General features: G+C 45.8%; 1 protein-coding gene across 1 annotated transcript in view; it reads right to left on the reverse strand.

Moving 5' to 3' along the window:
- Window positions 1–489: 489 nt before the first annotated feature.
- LOC139228203 (bile acid receptor-like) overlaps window positions 490–21038 on the reverse strand; it is a 100537-nt gene continuing 79988 nt past the window's right edge. The window contains exons 8-10 of the mRNA XM_070859388.1: window positions 5474–5602; window positions 4430–4543; window positions 490–1339 (exon numbers count right to left, since the gene is read on the reverse strand). Of these exons, the coding sequence (XP_070715489.1) occupies window positions 1101–1339; window positions 4430–4543; window positions 5474–5602 (482 nt within the window). The 3' untranslated portion in view covers window positions 490–1100. The remainder of the gene's footprint in view (window positions 1340–4429; window positions 4544–5473; window positions 5603–21038) is intronic.

Consider the following 21038-nt stretch of genomic DNA (forward strand, 5'->3'; position numbering starts at 1 on the left):
TTAATTCAGTGAATACACATAAAAACACCAAATATTGCTCTTTCATTATGATGTGAGGGGCTGTTAAGCAGTCGAGTAGTCACAGGCATATGCATTTTCTGTCAGGCGCATGCCATTTATGTGTATTTTGCCAATTTTTGCAAATTGAGTTTTGCCATTAAATGTAAAGGTAACATAAGCTACCTCTGAAGGGTCACAATACAGATTTGAAATGATCAGAAAGCATTCGAAACTAGTAACAGTAAAAGCCCCCTTGTGGTGTCATGTCTAACCATTCACTTAGTTTATCTTACACCATATAGTTATAATTGTAATACTTCCTTATTGATAAAAAAATCATTTTCATATTCTTTAAAGTTGCTTACTCTGGATGAAAGCCTGTAAAGATCCTCACTCACAATAAATTCTATGAATGCCCATTGTTTTCAATTAAAATTCACAAGCAATGTACAACATAATAGTTTATTGAATATTCTTAAATTTTAGCATTTCACGATATGTTGCTTTCTCTTCTATAAAACACTCACATATAACAGATCTATAAAACAATTTGAAGTGCATTTTGGTGAATTTGTAATTTCATATTTTACCAATATTTTGTTGTATTTTATGTAAATTCATGTTAAAATTAAAAAAGATTGTGTGAGAATTTAGAAACATTTGGGGAATGTAACTTTCCAAAAGGCTGCTTTTGCAGCTTGTGCTCAGGTTAAACTTTCCCAACAAACTCCCTAGTCTTGTTAATTTAGAAAGATGAATTAGAAACAGTCTTAATTACTGGTGGAACAGTCTTGCACTGATTGAGAAAAAAATGCTTTACAAAGTAAAAATATAATGGCCAAATGGTTGGTAACAAACCAAATAAGAGCTGTTGGTCAATATAGTAAATAAAAGTTAGATATAAAAACAAAAGCCTCACTTGCAGTAATGACTGCCATGACAATTGATTTGCCTTCCACATAGTAGCTGCTCACTGATGGACATTAAAGTGAGATCTTCCATCATTAATTTTCTGTGGTTTTGTACTACAAAAAAAGAGGCCTGGTTTGCAGCTGGACTGACCAGTCCAAAAACATCTATCAAAGTTCTGCTATAATCCTTCACTGTACATCCCAAATTTCACAAAGCAATGGTGTGAGTTTCTGATCCTTCATCTTCCATGACATTAATACCTCTGAATGGTTGTGGTTGAGGGTTCTAAGCTGAGTAAGTCGGCCCAACAGCCGAGCAAAGCGCTGTGGACTCTCTGGATGATGGATCTTGGAGTACTTGTACAAAATCTCCAAAAGAGGCTCCTGTAGCTTTTCTACATGTGTTTTATTCTTTACATAGGGTCGATCTACAGAAGAACACAAAGAGCCATAAGTTGTGAACAACCAAACATGGCATAATTTTATTACAAATGTGAAAATACATGGAGTTGACTTTGACTTTTAGCTAAGGCATTAAGCATCACTTAGGTAGAGCATAGAAAGGAAAATCTGACAGGGAGGTTTGCATGTCCCAAACAGTACCCGCTAGTTTTTTCTTTCATTGAATTTAATGGGAGGAAAATCCAGCTAGTACTGTTAGGGGTGTGTGAACTTCCTTTCTGCGCTCTGCCTATGCAATGATTACCAACCAGCTGGTAAAGACAAACATCTAACCCCATGTTGCTGGTAGTATTCTAATGAAATTGTTCAAGTGAGTGAAGCAAAAGGTTCAGTGTTAAACTAACACATTAATTATGGTTACAAATAGAATCTTTAGGAATGACTAAGTTGGTTCCCAGTTGTAACATGAATGCTGAGAATTCCAAAGAGCAAATATAAGAAAATATGCTTTTTTGCTGAGTTTTCAAAAGTCATTGGTAACAGATGCAATGTGTGTCTTCACTTTCCCACCACCAATAAACGCAGTCATTCAAAAATTGTAGTTGCCATCAACCTGACTGTCCAGCCTTCTTGCTTCTTCGTATGCCATAACTGCAGCAGTTCTTTGTAGCACAAAAATGACTTTGAATTGTCAGTAGCCTGTAAGTGTTGTCTTTTTTCCAACAGAAATACCCCACAAACACAAAGAAAGCCAATACTATAAATACATGCAATGCAAGGCAGAGGAGCTTTTTGAGAGTCAGGTTATAGGTTAAAGACTCACATAGTACAATGTCTTAACACTTATATATGAATTTTGTGTGAGAGAAATAAAATGTAAAATAATTTTTTTGTGCCGGTAATTTTTGTTTATCCAGGTAAAGGAAGCTGGAATGGAATCTTTTGCTACTCGGTGTTCACAATTAAGCTATCTCATCTTTCAATTAGGCACTTTACAACCTTCCGGACTCAACATTGATTTCAGATCATAGCCACTGCTCCTATTTTTTCGGACAATACATGCTGGTAATGTTTCTGCTGTTGCCATTTACAGCTCCTCGAGACCCACCTTTCTTTTCTTCACTTGTCCTATTACCACCTCCTTTTGCCTTGTTCCTTTTGTCATTCAATCTCTCCTGCCTACACCTTAACACAGACCTTCCCTTCTGTTCTTTCCACCCCTTCTCCCCTGCACACCGCCCCTCCGCCACCCCCCAACCTTTCCCCGCCTTTGTACTTGCTTAAAAACTGTTAGGTCTACAACTTCTTCCAGTTTTGATGAAAGATCATCGACCTAAAATGTTTACTGAGTATTTCCAGCATTTTCTGTTTTTATTTCTCATTAAGTGTGATGGAAAATAAAGCTCTATACTGCCACAACAATGTATTTTAACCTAGCTTCAGAATGTGCACTCTATCTTAACACTGCAACATTTTCATTTCCAAAATGTAACCGTATCTGAGTGCAATTGCGAATTGTTACCAAGTTTTGAATAGTTTAATGCTACGGGTCTATGCCCACTAGAAAAAGCAACGAGACGGACACAAACTCAGATACCTCTCAGAGCGTAGAAAGGAGATTATCAAAATACTGTGGGCCTGATTCAAGCCAGATGACAGAAATGAAAGGAACTTGTGCTAATCCACTGTCAATGAATGGGACTCTTGAATAGAACAGGCTCACATGAATACAAGTGATCAAAATTAAGATATTCTACATTTTGGACCAATTCAGGCCATCTTGAATCTAATTATAATTGGCCGATCACCAGTGTGAATATTGCACATACCAGGACTGGATCTTATTGGATCACAGAGAGAGGAACTATAAGCCTGTCTGGGTGAAGAGAAGCTAAAACCCAGAGGCTTCATGATATAGTTTCTTGTTACTTTATACAATTTTGTTTTCCACATTCTGGACTGTCATTAAATATATTTTAGTTTGCATATTCTGGGTTATTCCCATTTTAAATTCATGTAATAAATCTTAGTTATTGTAATAAAATCAACTTCAACAAAAAAGCAAGTAATGCAAGTCACAAATAGCCCATTGACATTGAAAAACCATTAAAAAATGGGTTCCATATTGCCTATTTATTCCTTCTGTGCACAACACTGTGTGCCAGCAACATATCTGTAAAGCTACAAACCTCTAAACATTGTGCTAAAGTAAATTACCATTTCTGTTAAAACTCCAATAGCATAAGCATATATTGACAGACAAGTAGATGGAGATTCTACCCATCACACATCATCATCATAGGCAGTCCCTCGGAATCGAGGAAGACTTGCTTCCACTCTTAACATGAGTTCTTAGGTGGCTGCACAGTCCAAAACGAGAACCGCAGTCTCTGTCAGAGGTGGGGCAGATAGTCGTTGAGGGAAGGGGGGGGTGGGACTGGTTTGCCGCATGCTTGTTCCGCTGCCTGCGCGCTCTCGGCGACGAGACTCGAGGTGCTTAGCGCCCTCCCGGATGCGCTTCCTCCACTTAGGGTGATCTTTGGCCAGGGTCTCCCAGGTGTCAGTGGGGATGTTGCACTTTATCATGGAGGCCTTGTAACATTTCCATTGCCCACCTTTGACTCATTTGCCGTGAAAGAGTTCTGAGTAGAGCGCTTGCTTTGGGAGTCTCCTGTCTGGCATGCGAACTATGTGGCCTGCCCAGCAGAGCTGATTAAGTGTGGTCAGTGCTTTGATGCTGGGGATGTTGGCCTGGTCGAGGAGGCTAATGTTGGTGTGCCTATCCTCCCAGGGGATTTGTAGGATCTTGCGGAGACATCGTTGGTGGTATTTCTCCAGAGACTTGAGATGCCTACTATACATGGTCCATACAGGAGGGTGGGTATTACTACAGCCCTGTAGACCATGAGCTTGGTGGCAGTTTTAAGGGCCTGGTCTTCAAACACTCTTTTCCTCACACATACAGATCCACTGAACAGTTCCCAGCTAAGAGGTATTAACTTCCATACCATTTCAGTTTTACTTCACTGGAGCCAATTCTGAATAAAATCTGTGTTTGGTTGGATTAGGTTTGCCAATTATAGTGCTGGTCCAACCTAATTAGTGAATGTTTTTACCTGAAAAAAGAATCGTGGTTGCAGAAAGTAGGGCATATTCAGTGTCTGTCACATTCAGTTCCCCCATACTTCTGTAGAAATCGAACATTGGTGTTACAAATTCTTCACCTATACCTGGTTACACAGAGAAGCAACATTAAGTTTTCCAAATTCAATTTTCAACAAAAACATGCACATGATATGTGATATCGGAAGTGTGATGGATGTGTGCAAAAGTTTTAGAGATAGATAAAAATAAGTTAAATGAGCACTAAACACTAAACATAGTGACACTTTAAGAGTTCAGCTATATGCATAAATTGAAATGCTCATTCCCTTCTCATGAAATAGCAGCCCAGTGATAGAAAAATAATGAAGATAGTCTCATCTGGAATTTGCAGCATTCCAAAACAGAAGATGTGCTTTTAGCATACCTGCATCTGAGTGTGAATTGTATCAAGGGGTTTACTGTAGAAAGCAATGTTGTGGAAATGGCATCACATTTTAGAAGTAAAGGAACCTACCAGTTTTATTTGGATAATCACTCAGAATCAATTAAATTATTTTCACTGGTCAAGCCACTAATTTAGTTATTGCAAAAATAAAGGGAAAATAGTTATTATTCCATTGCTTGACTATGACCTGTTGATTTGAGAAATTACACACTTGTAACATCATCATGATTGTAGCACTTCATTGTTTTGTTTGTATTCACACTTGATCTGATAAACAAGGATAATGTTTTAAATGTTATCTTCGTCATAGCCTCTATGTCGGCCACTCAGTGAGAGGAGAATGTGAGCATGGTGCACATGTAGACAGAGGATCAAATGTGTGGATATCAGGGCTCCATTGCTGTGAATGCATACAATTACTGTCTTTAATACATACTTAGCATATATGCTAACTCTAGTGCATTGAGATAATGATCACTCCCTAGATATTATATCGATAACTGCTCTCCACAATTTCCCCTACGCTCAATATGAAAATGAAATCAAGTGAGTCGCAATCTCCTTTACCTCAATTATTGCAGCACAGTATTAGTATAGGAACAAATGGTACCTAATGTGCGATTTGGAACTATAATCGAGATTTCATCCAAATGAGACTGCTCCATCATAACAGCTGGAATATGCTCTTCAAAACACTGATTATGACAGCACCCAGAGAGTGTGGAATAGTGATCAGTGTCTGTAAAACAAAGGAAAGAATTGTTTGGAAGTATTCAGCAGAACTATTTGATTTACTTTTTGTACATCAGTGAATATTTAAGCCTCAGTGCAAACAAAGCAATTCAGAACAAGGGGAAGTGAGATATTCATTGTAAAGTATTAATTTTAAGGTATTGAACAAGATGAGAAAATAATAGGTTACTAATTAATGTTAGGCAGCGACTGCTGCCAACAAGGTTGAAGTAGTTACGCATGCGCAGTTTGTGTTTTTTCGGTTGTTTGCTAACTGAAAAGAAAATATTGTCACCATTACAAAGAAAACACTTCGAGAGAGAAAGGAGGGGAGAAAGAAATTGCTACTGCCGAACACAGCTGCATCAGGAAAATAAAATATGCGTCAGCAAAACATAGTAAACATCAATTTTTATTAATTTTCTTCTCCTTTCCCTTCACACGGAGCTTGCGCTCTGTACAAAAAAATCTCCGCACTTCCTCCCTCGGTGAAAATATTATACATTAAAACTTAAACTAACCCATGATATTATTATACATTATTAAACCAACCCATAGCTCCATAGATTCCATAGATTTAGGCATGCTATGACTACTATTACAGAGTGACTATTTGCACTAGGTTTTTCTGCGCCAGCATTCTCTGGACTCCGCCACCAAAGTCTCTCGCACATGCGCAGACTCCTCGAACCTGGAACCGGAAGTGGGGCTTGCAGTGACTGCATTGTTCCGACCGCATGACTGTGTTGTTGTGCTGCTGATCTTCCAACCCTTCCAACCGCGTTGTCCCGACCCATCTGACTGCGTTCACCTGACCCATCTGACCGCGTTGTTTCAAACCTTGAAGCTGTTGAGACCGTTGTTCTTGAAGCTGGGAGCTGCGCTGCTGACCACAGTTACCGAGATTCCCAGTGCTGTTCATAGGGAGCTGCGAGATTCCAACCGCGTTGATCAAGCTGGGAGCTTCCGACCACTAAAAATACAAAACCGAGCTGCGATCGCATTTGTTTGCTTTTTAATGTTGCTAGAAATTCACCTGTCCTTTAAATCTGTGATATTTGCTTGTTTTACAAAGAAAAATAGAAAATAGGTGCAGGAGTAAGCCATTCGGCCCTTCGAGCCTGCACCACCATTCAATAAGATCATGGCTGATCGTTCCTTCAGTACCCCTTTCCTACTTTCTCTCCATACCCCTTGATCCCTTTAGCCGTAAAGGCCATATCTAACTCCCTTTTGAATATATCCAATGAACTGGCATCAACAACTTTCTGTGGTAGAGAATTCCACAGGTTAACAACTCTCTTGAGTGAAGAAGTTTCTCCTCATCTCGGTCCTAAATGGCCTACCCCTTATCCTAAGACTGTGTCCCCTGGTTCTGGACTTCCCCAACATCGGGAACATTCTTCCTGCATCTAATCTGTCCAGTCCCGTCAGAATTTTATATGTTTCTATGAGATCCCCTCTCATCCTTCTAAACTCCAGTGTATAAAGGCCCAGTTGCTCCAGTCTCTCCTCATATGTCAGTCCTGCCATCCCTGGAATCAGTCTGGTGAACCTTCGCTGCACTCCCTCAATAGCAAGAATGTCCTTCCTCAGGTTAGGAGACCAAAACTGAACACAATATTCCAAGTGGGGCCTCACCAAGGCCCTGTACAACTGCAGTAAGACTTCCCTGCTCCTATACTCAAATCCCCTTGCTATGAAGGCCAACATACCATTTGCCTTCTTCACCGCCTGCTGTACCTGCATGCCAACTTTCAAGGACTGATGAACCATGACACCCAGGTCCCGCTGTCCCTCCACTTTTCCTAATCGGCCGCCATTCAGATAATATTCTGCCTTCGTGTTTTTGCCCCCAAAGTGGATAACCTCACATTTATCCACATTATTCTGCATCTGCCATGTTAGGCCCATTTGCCTAACCTGTCTAAGTCACCCTGCAGCCTCTTAGCGTCCTCCTCACAGCTCACACCGCCACGCAGTTTAGTGTCATCTGCAAAATTGGAGATATTACACTCAATTCCATCATCTAAATCATTAATATATATTGTAAAGAGCTGAGGACCCAGCACCAAGCCCTGCGGCACTCCACTTGTCACTGCCTGCCATTCTGAAAAGGACCCGTTTATCCGACTCTCTGCTTCCTGTCTGCCAGCCAGTTCTCTATCCACGTCAGTATATTACCCCCAATACCGATTTTGCACACCAATCTCTTGTGTGGGACCTTGTCAAAAGCCTTTTGAAAGTCCAAATACACCACATCCACTGGTTCTCCCTTGTCCACTCTACTAGTTACATCCTTAAAAAATTCCAGAAGATTTGTCAAGCATGATTTCCCTTTCATAAATCCATGCTGACTTGGACCAATCCTATCACTGCTTTCCAAATGCGCTGCTATTTCATCCTTAATGATTGATTCCAACATTTTCCACACGACTGATGTCAGGCTAATTGGTCTATAATACCTGTTTTCTCTCTCCCTCCTTTTTTAAAAAGTGGTGTTACATTAGCAACCCTCCAGTCCATGGGAACTGATCCAGAGTTGATAGACTGCTGGAAAATTATCACCAATGCAGCCACTATTTCTAGGGCCACTTCCTTAAGTACCCTGGGATGCAGACTATCAGGCTCTGGGGATTTATCGGCCTTCAATCCCGTCAATTTCCCTAACACAATTTCCAGCCTAATAAGGATATCCTTCAGTTCCTCCTTCTCACTACACCCTCGGTCCCCTAGTATATCCGGAAGGTTATTTGTGTCTTCCTTTGTGAAGACAGAACCAAAGTACTTGTTCAATTGGTCTGCCATTTCCTTGTTCCCCATTATAAATTCACCTGAATCCAACTGCAAGGGGCCTACGTTTGTCTTCACTAATCTTTTTCTCGTCACATATCTATAGAAGCTTTTGCAGTCAGTTTTTATGTTTCCGGCAAGCTTCCTCTCGTACTCTATTTTCCCCCTCTTAATTAAACTCTTTGTCCTCCTCTGCTGAATCCTAAATTTCTCCCAGTCCTCTGGTTTGCTTATTTTTCTGGTGAATTTGTATGCCTCTTCCTTGGATTTGACACCATACTTAATTTCCTTTGTTAGCCACGGTTGAGCCACCTTTCCCGTTTTCTTTTTACTCCAGACAGGGATGTACAATTGATGAAGTTCGTCCATATGATCTTTAAAGGTTTGCCATTGCCTATCCACCATCAACCCTTTAAGTATCATTTGCCAGTCTATTCTAGCCAATTCACGTCTCATACCATCAAAGTTACCTTTCCTTAAGTTCAGGACCCTAGTTTCTGATTTAACTTTGTCACTCTCCATCTTAATAAAGAATTCTACCATATTATGGTCACTCTTCCCCAAGGGGCCTCGCACAACAAGATTGCTAATTAATCCCTTCTCATTACAGATCACCCAGTCTAGGATGGCTAGCTCTCTGGTTGGTTCCTCAACATATTGGTCTAGAAAACCATCCCTAATACACTCCAGGAAATCCTCCTCCACCGCATTGCTACCAGTTTGGTTAGTCCAATCAATATGTAGATTAAAGTCGCCCATGATTACTGCTGTACCTCTATTGCACACATCCCTTATTTCTTGTTTGATGCTGTCCCCAACCTCACTATTACTATTTGGTGGCATGTACACAACTCCCACTCATGTTTTCTGCCCTTTGGTACTCCGTAGCTCCACCCATACCAATTCCATATCATCCAAGCTAATGTCTTTCCTTACAATTGCATTAATTTCCTCTTTAACCAGCAACGCCACCCCACCTCCTTTTCCTTTCTGTCTATCCTTCCTAAATGTTGAATACTCTTGGATGTTGAGTTCCCAGCCTTGGTCACCTTGGAGCCATGTCTCCGTGATGCCAATCACAGCGTATCCGTTAACTGCTATCTGCACAGTTAATTCGTCCACCTTATTCCGAATACTCCTCGCACTGAGGCACAGAGCCTTCAGGCTTGCCTTTTTAACACACTTTGACCCTTCAAAATTTTGCTCTAAAGTGGCCCTTACAATTGAATCCCCTATCACTATCGCTCTCCCACTCTTTTTCCTGCCCTCCTGTGCAGCAGAGCCACCCACGGTGCCATGGACTTGGTTGCTGCTGCTCTCCCCTGATGAGTCACCCCCCTCAACAGTACCCAAAGCGGTGTATCTGTTTTGCAGGGGGATGACCGCAGGGGACCCCTGTACTATCTTCCTTGCACTGCTCTTCCTGTTGGTCTTCCATTCCCTGTCTGGCTGTGTACCCTTTTCCTGCGGTAAAACCAACTCACTAAATGTGCTATTCACGTCATTCTCAGCATCGTGGATGCTCCAGAGTGAATCTACCCGCAGCTCCAGTGCCACAATGCGGTCCGTCAGGAGCTGGAGGCGGCTACACTTCCCACACACATAGTCGTCAGGGACACCGGAAGCGTCCCTGAGTTCCCACATAGTACAGGAGGAGCATAACACGTGTCTGAGTTCTCCTGCCATGACTTAACCCTTAGATAAACTTAATTTGACAACAACAATGCTAAATGTTACTTACTGATAAAGAAAAGAAAAAGAAAAGCTACTTACCAACCACCAGCCAATCACTTACCCCCTTGGCTGTGACGTCACCTTTCGATTTCTTTCTACTACTTTTTTGCCTTCTCACCCCACTGCAGCTGCAGAAGCACGCCTTTTGTAGGCCTCATCAACACTGCCGCCAGAACTCCCGCCTCTTGCCAACTCTCCGAGCTCCTGGTCGCACTGACCTTTTGTAGGCCTCACCAACACTGCCGTCGGAACTCCCGCCTCTCGCCGACTCCCCGAGCTCCTGGTCGCACTGGTCTTTTTGCTGTGTCAATAAATGTCACTACATTTTTTTAATTACTTCCGTGTCTTTTGGGTCAGTGACTATTGGCAGCTACTAGGGCTTTTGGGTTAGCTTTTGAAAAGCAATGAATTTGGGCTGGGGGTGAGATGGGGTCAGGAATTTGGGCTGAGGGTTTCAGGAACTTGGACTGGGGGGGCCTGAACTTGGGCTGGGGGTAAGGTCAGGAACTTGGGCTGGGGGTAAGGTCAGGAACTTGGGCTGGGGATAAGATCAGGAACTTGGGCTGGGGAGGGTAAGGTCAGGAACTTGGGCTGGGGGGTAAGGTCAAGAACTTGGACTGGGGGGGGTAAAGTCAGGAACTTGGGCTTGGGGTAAGGTCAGGAACTTGAGCTGGGGGTCAGGTCAGGAACTTGGGCTTGGGGTAAGGTCAGGAACTTGGGCTTGGGGTAAGGTCAGGAACTTGGGCTGGGGTGGCATGAACTTGGGCTGGGGGGGGTAAGTCAGGAACTTGGGCTTGGGGTAAGGTCAGGAACTTGGGCTGGGGGGGTAAGGTAAGGAACTTGGGCTGGGGGTAAGGTCAGGAACTTGGGCTGGGGTGGCATGAACTTGGGCTGGGGGGGGTAAGTCAGGAACTTGGGCTTGGGGTAAGGTCAGGAACTTGGGCTGGGGGGGGTAAGGTCAGGAACTTGGGCTTGGGGTAAGGTCAGGAACTTGGGCTGGGGTGGCATGAACTTGGGCTGGGGGGGTAAGTCAGGAACTTGGGCTGGGGGTAAGGTCAGGAACTTGGGCTGGGGGGGTAAGGTAAGGAACTTGGGCTGGGGGTAAGGTCAGGAACTTGGGCTGGGGTGGCATGAACTTGGGCTGGGGGGGGTAAAGTCAGGAACTTGGGCTTGGGGTAAGGTCAGGAACTTGGGCTGGGGGTCAGGTCAGGAACTTGGGCTGGGGGTAAGGTCAGGAACTTGGGCTGGGGGGGTAAGGTCAGGAACTTGGGCTGGGGGGGGTAAGGTCAGGAACGTGGGCTGAGGGGGGTAAGGTCAGGAACTTGGGCTGGGGGGGTAAGGTCAGGAACTTGGGCTGGGGGGGTAAGGTCAGAAACTTGGGCTGGGGGGGTAAGGTCAGGAACTTGGGCAGGGGGTAAGGTCAGGAACTTGGGCTGGGGGTAAGGTCAGGAACTTGGGCTGGGGGTAAGATCAGGAACTTGGGCTTGGGGTAAGGTCAGGAACTTGGGCAGGGGGTAAGGTCAGGAACTTGGGCTTGGGGTAAGGTCAGGAACTTGGGCTGGGGTGGCATGAACTTGGGCTGGGGGGGTAAGTCAGGATCTTGGGCTGGGGGTAAGGTCAGGAACTTGGGCTGGGGGGGGTAAGGTAAGGAACTTGGGCTGGGGGTAAGGTCAGGAACTTGGGCTGGGGTGGCATGAACTTGGGCTGGGGGGGGTAAGTCAGGAACTTGGGCTTGGGGTAAGGTCAGGAATTTGGGCTGGGGTGGTATGAACTTGGGCTGGGGGGGGTGAGATCAGGAACTTGGGCTAGGATGGGTTTAGGAACCTGGACTGGGATGGTGTCAGGAACTTGGGCTGAGGGTGTCAGGAACTTTGGCTGGGGGGGCACGAACTTTGGCTGGGGGTGGGTAAGGTCAGGAACTTGGACTGAGATGGGGTCAGGAACTTTGGCTGAGTTGGGGAGCTCTGTCCTCTCTGGGGTCTTAAGTCAGAATGGCTCGAATTACACTTTGCAAAGTCACTTCGAACTTGGGCTGGGCAGTTCCAATTACACATTCCAGAGAAACTTCTGGGTGTGGCTTATCCTCAAAGGGGACCAATCAGCAGTCAGTTTATGTGATAATGGAGAGCAAATCGGAGCATTCTTCTAGTGCAAATAGCTCTGTCCATATTAGTATACATTCATACCGAAACCACCACAGATTTATGTGCAGAATGCTTTTGCGCAGCTTCTGGTAATTGGCAACTGTCACGCCGTTAAGGTTATATATAAAAAACAGCCCTGCTATTTTGGATAGCAATCGGCAGTTTAGAAAATGAGTAGTATAGTCAGATAGATTGAATTAAAAGGTAATCATGAGGTACGAGCCATTACTGAGAAGGACACAAAATGGGATGGGCACAAGCCAGTGGTCAATTGAGCAATAAAAGGGTAGAGAGAAATTATTATGGTCCATTCTTTTATAGAATCAACTTTTTTAATACAGTATTTGTAAAATGTTAGATCAGAGGTAGCCTTATGAACATTAGATCACTGTATATATTACTATTTACCTGGTAATTAAGATGATAGTTATATACCTATGTTCTCAGATGGTGAACTGGTAAATATACATGTGATCTTTGTCATTCTGTGTCCCCTCCTAGACTACTATTTTTGTTAAAAATTATGAGCACTGAAATTTGAAGTATGAAGCTGTAGAATGGGCTAAAAGGTCAATAGCACCGAAAATGGGCACGGGAATCGCGATGTGCGATTAACCCACGCCCGTTCAAAGTAATGCAAGCAACACACAAACTTTGTGCTTCCTGCTAATTTAAATGATAGTAGTGGGCAGCCCAGTACTAAAAATGCTACATGTTTAGCAGGGGGCCAAAGTTCGTGCGAGACTAGCTCAATTAAAGCTAGCCTGCAGTTCTTTAAAGCCAGCCTGTGCCTCTTAAAGGGGAGGTGCAGTTTGATGACAACAGGTGCTGGAAGTAATTGCAGAAGGGAGTTTCACCTGGGAAACATATAATAATGGAACAACAGGCCAAAAAAAGGGCTCTAAGGCTTGAAGTCACGACACTAGAGGCCTTAGTGCAGGAGGAGAAGAGAGGTCCTGTTTCCAGGAGACCCTCTAGACAGACACTGCAAAGGCAGTGGGAGCAGATAGTCATAGCTGGCAATGCCAACAGTGTTGCCCCGAGGATCTGGATGCAGTGCCGGAAGAAGTTCAATGACCTCACATGATTAGTCAAGGTCAGTGAATGCATCCTCAATTGCCATATCCCATAAACTGCCCCACTAGACTCACAGGCTGCTCAATTCAATACATCCCCATTACTCATCTACCAACAATTTCTATCAATTACAACTCATACCTCACATTCATATGCTCCATCTCATCCTCACACATTTACCACTGCTGTAAGCCTCACACCCACATCTCACAGCTTGCACACACTGTAAGCTACTCAAACATGAGAGCCACAACAGCCACACTCAGTAACACATTTCCCTCTCTCGTGCAGACAAGGTGGCACACAATCCGTGGCAGTGGCAGCTAACCGGAGGGGGTTAGGTGCGCCACCATATCCTGACCCTGCTTGAGGAAACAATGCACGGCATAATTGGAGTTGCTGTGACTGAGTTCATGGCCAGTAGAGGCGCTGAAACCATTGAACATGATTGTATGCTCAAAGCTAAGCCTCCTCAAATCCCACTTCCCACTCATCGGAGAGGCAGGAGTCCAGGGCAGCATCGGAGGCCTATAAAAAGGCCCAGCGGGAGATCGAGGAGGCAGTTGGAGAGGCGGGAGTCCGGGGCAGCATTGGAGGCCTATAAAAAGGCCCAGCGGGAGATCGGGGAGGCAGTCGGAGAGGCGGGAGTCCGGGCAGCATCGGAGGCCTATAAAAAGGCCCAGCAGGAGATCGAGGAGGCAGTTGGAGAGGCGGGAGTCTGAGGCAGCATCGGAGGCTGATTAAAAAGGCCCAGCGGGAGATCGAGGAGGCAGTCGGAGAGGCGGGAGTCCGAGGCAGCATCGGAGGCCAATAAAAAGGCCCAGCGGGAGATCGAGGAGGCAGTCAGAGAGGCGGAAGTCCGAGGCAGCATCGGAGGCTAGCCGGTGCAGGGGCAGCAGGTAAACAAAGAGGTAGAAAGAAATCGAAAGGTGACGTCACAGCCAAGGGAGTAAGTGATTGGCTGGAGATTGGTGAGTAGTTTTTCTTTTTCTTTATCAGTAGATAACCTTTAGCATTGTTGTTGCCAAATTAAGTTAATCTAAGGGTTAAGTCATGGCAGGAGAGCTCGGATATGTGTCATGCTCCTCCTGTGCTATGTGGGAAGTCAGGGACGCTTCCAGTGTCCCTGACGACTACATGTGTGGGAAGCGTATCCTGCTGCAGAGTCTGACAGACTGCATTGCGGTACTGGAGCTGAGAGTGGATTCACTCTAGAGCATCCGTGATGCTGAGGATATCGTGAATGGTTTCAGTGATTTGGTCTTATCACAGGTAAAGACAGATAGTGAATGGATGACCAACAGGAAGAGCAGTAGAAGGAAGGTAGTGCAGAGGTCCCCTGCAGTCATCCCTCTCCAAAACAGATACACCACTTTGGGTATTGTTGGCGGGGTGACTCATCAGGAAAGGGCAGCAGCAGCCAAGCCAACGGCACCGTGGGTGGCTCTGCTGCACAGAAGGGCAGGAAAAAGAGTGGGAGAGCTATAGTGGAAGGGGATTCTATTGTAAGAGGAATAGATAGACGTTTCTGCGGCCGCAAATGAGACACCAGGATGGTATGTTGCTTCCCTGGTACAAGGGTCAAGGATGTCTCGGAGCTGTTGCAGGACATTTTGAAGGGGGAGGATGAACAGCAGTTGTCGTGGTGCATATAGGTACCAACGATATAGGTAAAAAATGGGATGAGGTCCGACAAGCTGAATTTAGGGAGCTAGCAGTTAAATTAAAAAGTAGGACCTTAAAAGGTAGTAATCTCAGGATTGCTACCAGTGCCATGTGCTAGTCAGAGTAGGAATCGCAGGATAGCTCAGATGAATACGTTGCTCGAGGAGTGGTGCAGAAGGGAGGGATTCAAATTCCTGGGCCATTGGAACCGGTTCTGGGGAGGTGGGACCAGTACAAACCAGACGGTCTGCATCTGGGCAGGGCCGGAACCGATGTTCTAGGGGGAGTGTTTGCTAGTGCTGTTGGGGAGGGGTTAAACTAATATGGCAGGGGGATGGGAACCTATGCAGGGAGACAGAGGGAAGTAGAATGGGGGCAGATGTAAAAGATAGAAAGAACAAAAGTAAAAGTGGAGGGCAGAGAAAGTCAAGACAAAAATCAAAAAGGGCCACATTGCAGCAAAATTCTAAAAGGGCAAATTGTGTTAAAAAGACAAGCCTGAAGGCTCTGTGCCTCAATGCAAGGAGTATTCGTAATAAGGTGAATGAATTAACTGCACAGGCTGCAATGAATGAACATGATATAATTGGCATCACGGAGACATGGCTCCAGGGTGACCAAGGCTGGGAACTCAATATCCAGGAGTATTCAACATTCAGGAAGGATAGACAGAAAGGAAAAGGAGATGGGGTAGCATTGCTGGTTGAAGAGGAAATTAACGCAATAATAAGGAAGGATAGTAGCTTGAATGATGTGGAATCTGTATGGGTGTAGCTGCGTGTTGTGTATCTGTAAAGCATGCACTCCCATGTTCCGCCACCAGGCAGCGCATCCCCTGAAGTTCCAAGGGATCCCAGAATCCCTTGGGAGCACAGTACATAAGCTGGCCCCTAAGGCTTATTACTCACTCTGGAGTATCTTAATAAAGACTGAGGTCACTGTTACTTTAACCTCCCTGTGTGCAGTCTCATCTGTGTTAGGAACACAACAACTGGCGACGAGTACATGAATTCAACGCAAAGATACAGCAAACTGTGAGCATCTTGGAGAAGTTCTCGGAGGGTGAGGACTGGGAAGCCTATGTCGAATGGTTAGACCAGTACTTTGTAGCCAACGAGCTGGACGGAGAAGGAAGCGCTGCAAAAAGGACAGCGGTCCTCCTCACAGTCTGCGGGGCACTGACCTATAGCCTCATGAATAATCTTCTGGCTCCGGTGAAACCCACAGATAAGTCATATGAGGAGCTGTGTACACTGGTTCGAGAGCATCTTAACCCGAGGGAGAGCGTGCTGATGGCGAGGTATCAGTTCGATACGTATCAGCGATCTGAAGGTCAGGAAGTGGTGAGTCACGTCGCCGAGGTAAGGCGATTTGCAGGACAATGTGAGTTTGATGGCTACCTGCAGCAAATGCTCAGAGACTTTTTTGTACTGGGCATTGGCCACGAGACCATCCTATGAAAACTTTTGACTGTAGAGACACCGACCCTCAGTAAGGTTATTGCGATAGCAAAGGCATTTATGTCCACCAGTGATAACACCAAACAAATCTCTCAGCACACAAGTGCTAGCTAGCAATGTTCATAAATTAACTGGAACTGCGTTTGCGAGCAGAAATGTACAGGGCAGAAACCACGAGTCTGCAAATGCCAGCAGGCCTCAGTTGATCCAGATGACTCAGAGTTCGCAACAAAGGATGAATGCAAGGCAATTCACAGCTTGTTGGCATTGTGGAGGCTTCCATTCAGCCTATTCATGCCACTTCAAAGGGTATGTTTGCAAGAGCTGTGGAACAATGGGGCACCTCCAACGAGCTTGCAAACGAACTGCAAGCTCTGCAAAACCTGCTAACCACCACGTGGCAGAGGAAGATCGGTCCATGGTGGATCAAAGCAATTTCGAGCCTCAGAGAGAGGAGGCAGATGCTAAAGTACACGGGGTGCACACATTTGAGACGAAATGTCCACCTATAATGCTAAACGTAAAATTGAATGGCTTACCCATAGCCATGGAACTGGACACTGGCGCGAGCCAATCCATCATGAGTAAAAAGATGTTTGAGAGACTGTGGTGCAACAAGGCACTCAGACCAGCCCTGAGCCCCATCCACATGAAACTGAGAACGTACACCAAAGAGCTTCTTACAGTCCTGGGCAGCGCCATGGTCAAGGTCACCTACGAGGGCACGGTGCACGAACTGACACTCTGGATTGTCCCAGGCGATGACCCCACACTGCTTGGAAGGAGCTGACTGGGCAAAATCCTCTGGAACTGGGATGACATCCGAGCGCTATCACATGTCGATGAGGCCTCATGTTCCCAGGTTCTTAACAAATTTCCTTCTCTTTTTAAGCCAGGCATTGGAAACTTTTCCGGGGCGAAGGTGCAGATCCACTTGGCTCCAGAGGCACGACCCATTCATTACAAGGCGCGAGTGGTACCTCACATGCTGAGGGAGAGAGTGGAAATCGAACTCGACAGGCTGCAACGTGAGGGCATCATCTCCCCAGTGAAATTCAGCGAGTGGGCCAGCTCGATTGTTCCAGTACTCAAAAGTGATGGCACGGTCAGGATTTGCGGCGATTAGAAAGTAACTATTAATCGTTTCTCGCTACAGGACCAATACCTGTTACCTAAGGTAGACAAAATATTTGCGACGCTGGCAGGAGGCAAGACGTTCACCAAGCTCGACCTGACTTCGGCCGACATTACGCAGGAGCTGGAGGAGTCTTCGAAGGGCCTCACCTGCATCAACACGCACAAGGGACTGTTCATCTACAACAGATGCCCGTTTGGAATTCGGTCGGCTGCAGCAATCTTCCAGAGAAACATGGAGAGCCTACTCAAGTCGGTACCACGCACGGTGGTTTTTCAGGACGACATATTGGTCACAGGTTGGGACACTGTCGAACACCTACAAAACCTGGAGGAGGTCCTCCAGTGACTGGATCGCGTAGAGCTGCGGTTGAAGAAGTTGAAATGCGTCTTCATGGCAACAGAAGTGGAGTTTTTGGGGAGAAAGATCGCGGCGGATGGCATTCGGCCCACAGACGCCAAGACAGAGGCTATCAGGAACGCGCCCAGGCCAGAACGTCACGGAGCTGCGGTCGTTCTTGGGAATCCTCAACTATTTTGGGAACTTCCTACCGGGGTTAAGCACCCTCTTAGAGCCCCTACATGTGTTATTGCGTAAAGGTGAGAACTGGGTATGGGGAAAAAAACAAGTAATTGCTTTTGAGAAAGCCAGAAACATTTTATACTCCAACAAGCTGCTTGTATTGTATAACCCGTGTAAAAGATTTGTGCTAGCATGTGATGCATCGTCGTAAGGAGTCGGGTGCGTATTACAACAAGTTAACGTTGCGGCGAAGTTGCAACCTGTCGCCTATGCCTCCAGGAGCTTGTCTAAGGCCGAGAGGGCCAACAGCATGATTGAGAAAGTGGCATTATCGTGTGTGTTCGGGGGCAAAGAAAATGCTTCAGTACCTGTTTGGCCTCAAATTTGAGCTGGAAACCGATCACAAGCCCCTCATATCCCTGTTCGCTGAAAACAAGGGGATAAATACTAATGCCTCAGCCCGCATACAAAAGGTGGGCACTCGCACTATCAATGTATAACTATCCATCCTCCACAGGCCAGGCACCGAGAACTGTGCAGATGCTCTCAGTCGGCTACCATTGCCCACCACGGGGGTGGAAATGGCACAGTCTGCAAACTTGTTGATAGTGGCGCAGTCCACAGACTTGTTGATGGTCATGGAAGCGTTTGAAAATGATAAATCACCTGTTACGGCCCGCCAGATTAGGACTTGGACCGAGTAAAAAACTGTGTAATGTATGGGAGCTGGGCCAGTATCCCCGTTGTAATACAAGAGCTAATCAAGCCATTCCAGCGGCGAAAAGACGAGCTGTCCATTCAGACAGACTGCCTGTTGTGGGGTAACCGCGTAGTGCTACCCAAAAAGGGCAGGGAATGTTCATCTCTGATCTCCACAGCACAAACCCGGGTATAGTAATGATGAAAGCGATAGCCAGATCCCACGTGTGGTAGCCCGGTATCGATTCTGACTTAGAGTCCTGTATACGGCAATGCAGCGTGTGTGCTCAGTTGAGCAACGCGCCCATAGAGTCACCACTAAGTTTGAGGTCCTGGCCCTCCAGACCATGGTCGAGGATCCATGTCGACTATGCAGGCCTGTTTCTCGGTAAAATGTTCCTGGTGGTGGTGGATGCTTTTCCAAAATGGATTGAATGTGAAATAATGTCGGGAAGCACCGCCACCACCACATTGAAAGCCTGAGGGCCATGTTTGCCACCCACAGCCTGCCTGACATACTGGTCAGTGACAACGGGCCATGTTTCACCAGTGCCGACTTTAAAGAATTCATGACCCGCAATGGGATCAAACATGTCACCTCGGCCCCGTTTAAACCAGCCTCCAATGGGCAGGCACAGCGGGGAGTACAAACAATCAAACAGAGCCTTAAACAAGTCACAGAAGGCTCACTCCAAACCCGCCTGTCCCGAGTACTGCTCAGCTACCGCATGAGACCCCACCTGCTCACAGGGGTGCCCCCGGTTGAGCTACTCATGAAAAGGACACTTAAAACCAGAGTCTCGCTGGTTCACCTCAACCTGCATGATCAGGTAGAGAGCAGGCGGCAGCAACAAAATGTAAACGATGGTCGTGCCACTGTGTCACGGGAAATTGATCTGAATGACCCTGTGTATGTGCTAAACTATAGACATGGTCCCAAGTGCATCGCGGGCACGGTGATAGCTAAAGAAGGGAGTAGGGTGTTGGTCGTCAAACTAGACAATGGACAAATTTGCAGAAAGCACCTGGACCAAACGAGGCTGCGGTTCACAGACTGCTCTGAACTACCCACAGCAGACTCCACTTTTTTTGAGCCTACAACACACACCCAAAGGATCAACGACACCACGCCAGACCAGGAAATTGAACCCATCACGTCCAACAGCCCAGCAAGGCCAGGCTCAACCAGCAGCCCTGCAGGGCCAACAACACGCCAGCCGAGCGAGGGCACAGCCAACACATCAGAACAGACATTTGTACCGAGGCGGACCACCAAGGAAAGAAAGGCTCCCGACCGCCTCACCTTGTAAATATTTTTCACTTTGACTTTGGGGTGGGGGGGAGTGATGTTGTGTATCTGTAAAGCATGCACTCCCATGTTCCGCCATCAGCGAGCGCATCCCCTGAAGTTGCACTGTATATAAGCCGGCCTCTAAGGCCTGTTACTCACTCTGGAGTGTCTTAATAAAGACTGAGGTCACTGTTACTTTAACCTCCCTATGTGCAGTCTCATCTGTGTTAGGAACACAACACTGCGGAATACCAACGGGCAGAAAACGCTCGTGGGAGTTGTGTACAGCCCACCAAACAGTAGTAGTGAGGTTGGGGACAGCATCAAACAAGAAATTAGGGATACATGTATTAAAGGTACAGCAGTCATCATGGGCGACTTTAATCTGCATAGATTGGGCTAACCAAACAGGTAGCAATGCGGTGGAGGAGGATTTCCTGGAGTGTATTAGGGATGATTTTCTAGACGAATATGTCGAGGAACCAACTAGAGGTCAGGCCATCCTGGACTGGGTGATGTGTACTGAGAAAGGACTAATTAGCAATCTTGTTGTGCGAGGCCCCTTGGGGAAGAATGATATGGTAGAATTCTTTATTAAGATGGAGAGTGACACAGTTAATTCAGAGACTAGGGTCCTGAACTTAAGGAAAGGTAACTTCGATGGTATGAGACGTGAATTGGCTAGAATAGACTGGCAAATGATACTTAAAGGGTTGACGGTGGATAGGCAATGACAAACATTTAAAGATCAGATGGATGAACTTCAACAATTGTACATCCCGGTCTGGAGTAAAAATAAAATGGGAAAGGTGGCTCAACTATGGCTAACAAGGGAAATTAAGGATAGTGTTAAATCCAAGGAAGAGGCATATAAATTGGCCAGAAAAAGCAACAAACCTGAGGACTGGGAGAAATTTAGAATT

This window comes from Pristiophorus japonicus, chromosome 17 (assembly GCF_044704955.1).
Source record: "Pristiophorus japonicus isolate sPriJap1 chromosome 17, sPriJap1.hap1, whole genome shotgun sequence".
Lineage (NCBI taxonomy): Eukaryota > Metazoa > Chordata > Chondrichthyes > Pristiophoridae > Pristiophorus > Pristiophorus japonicus.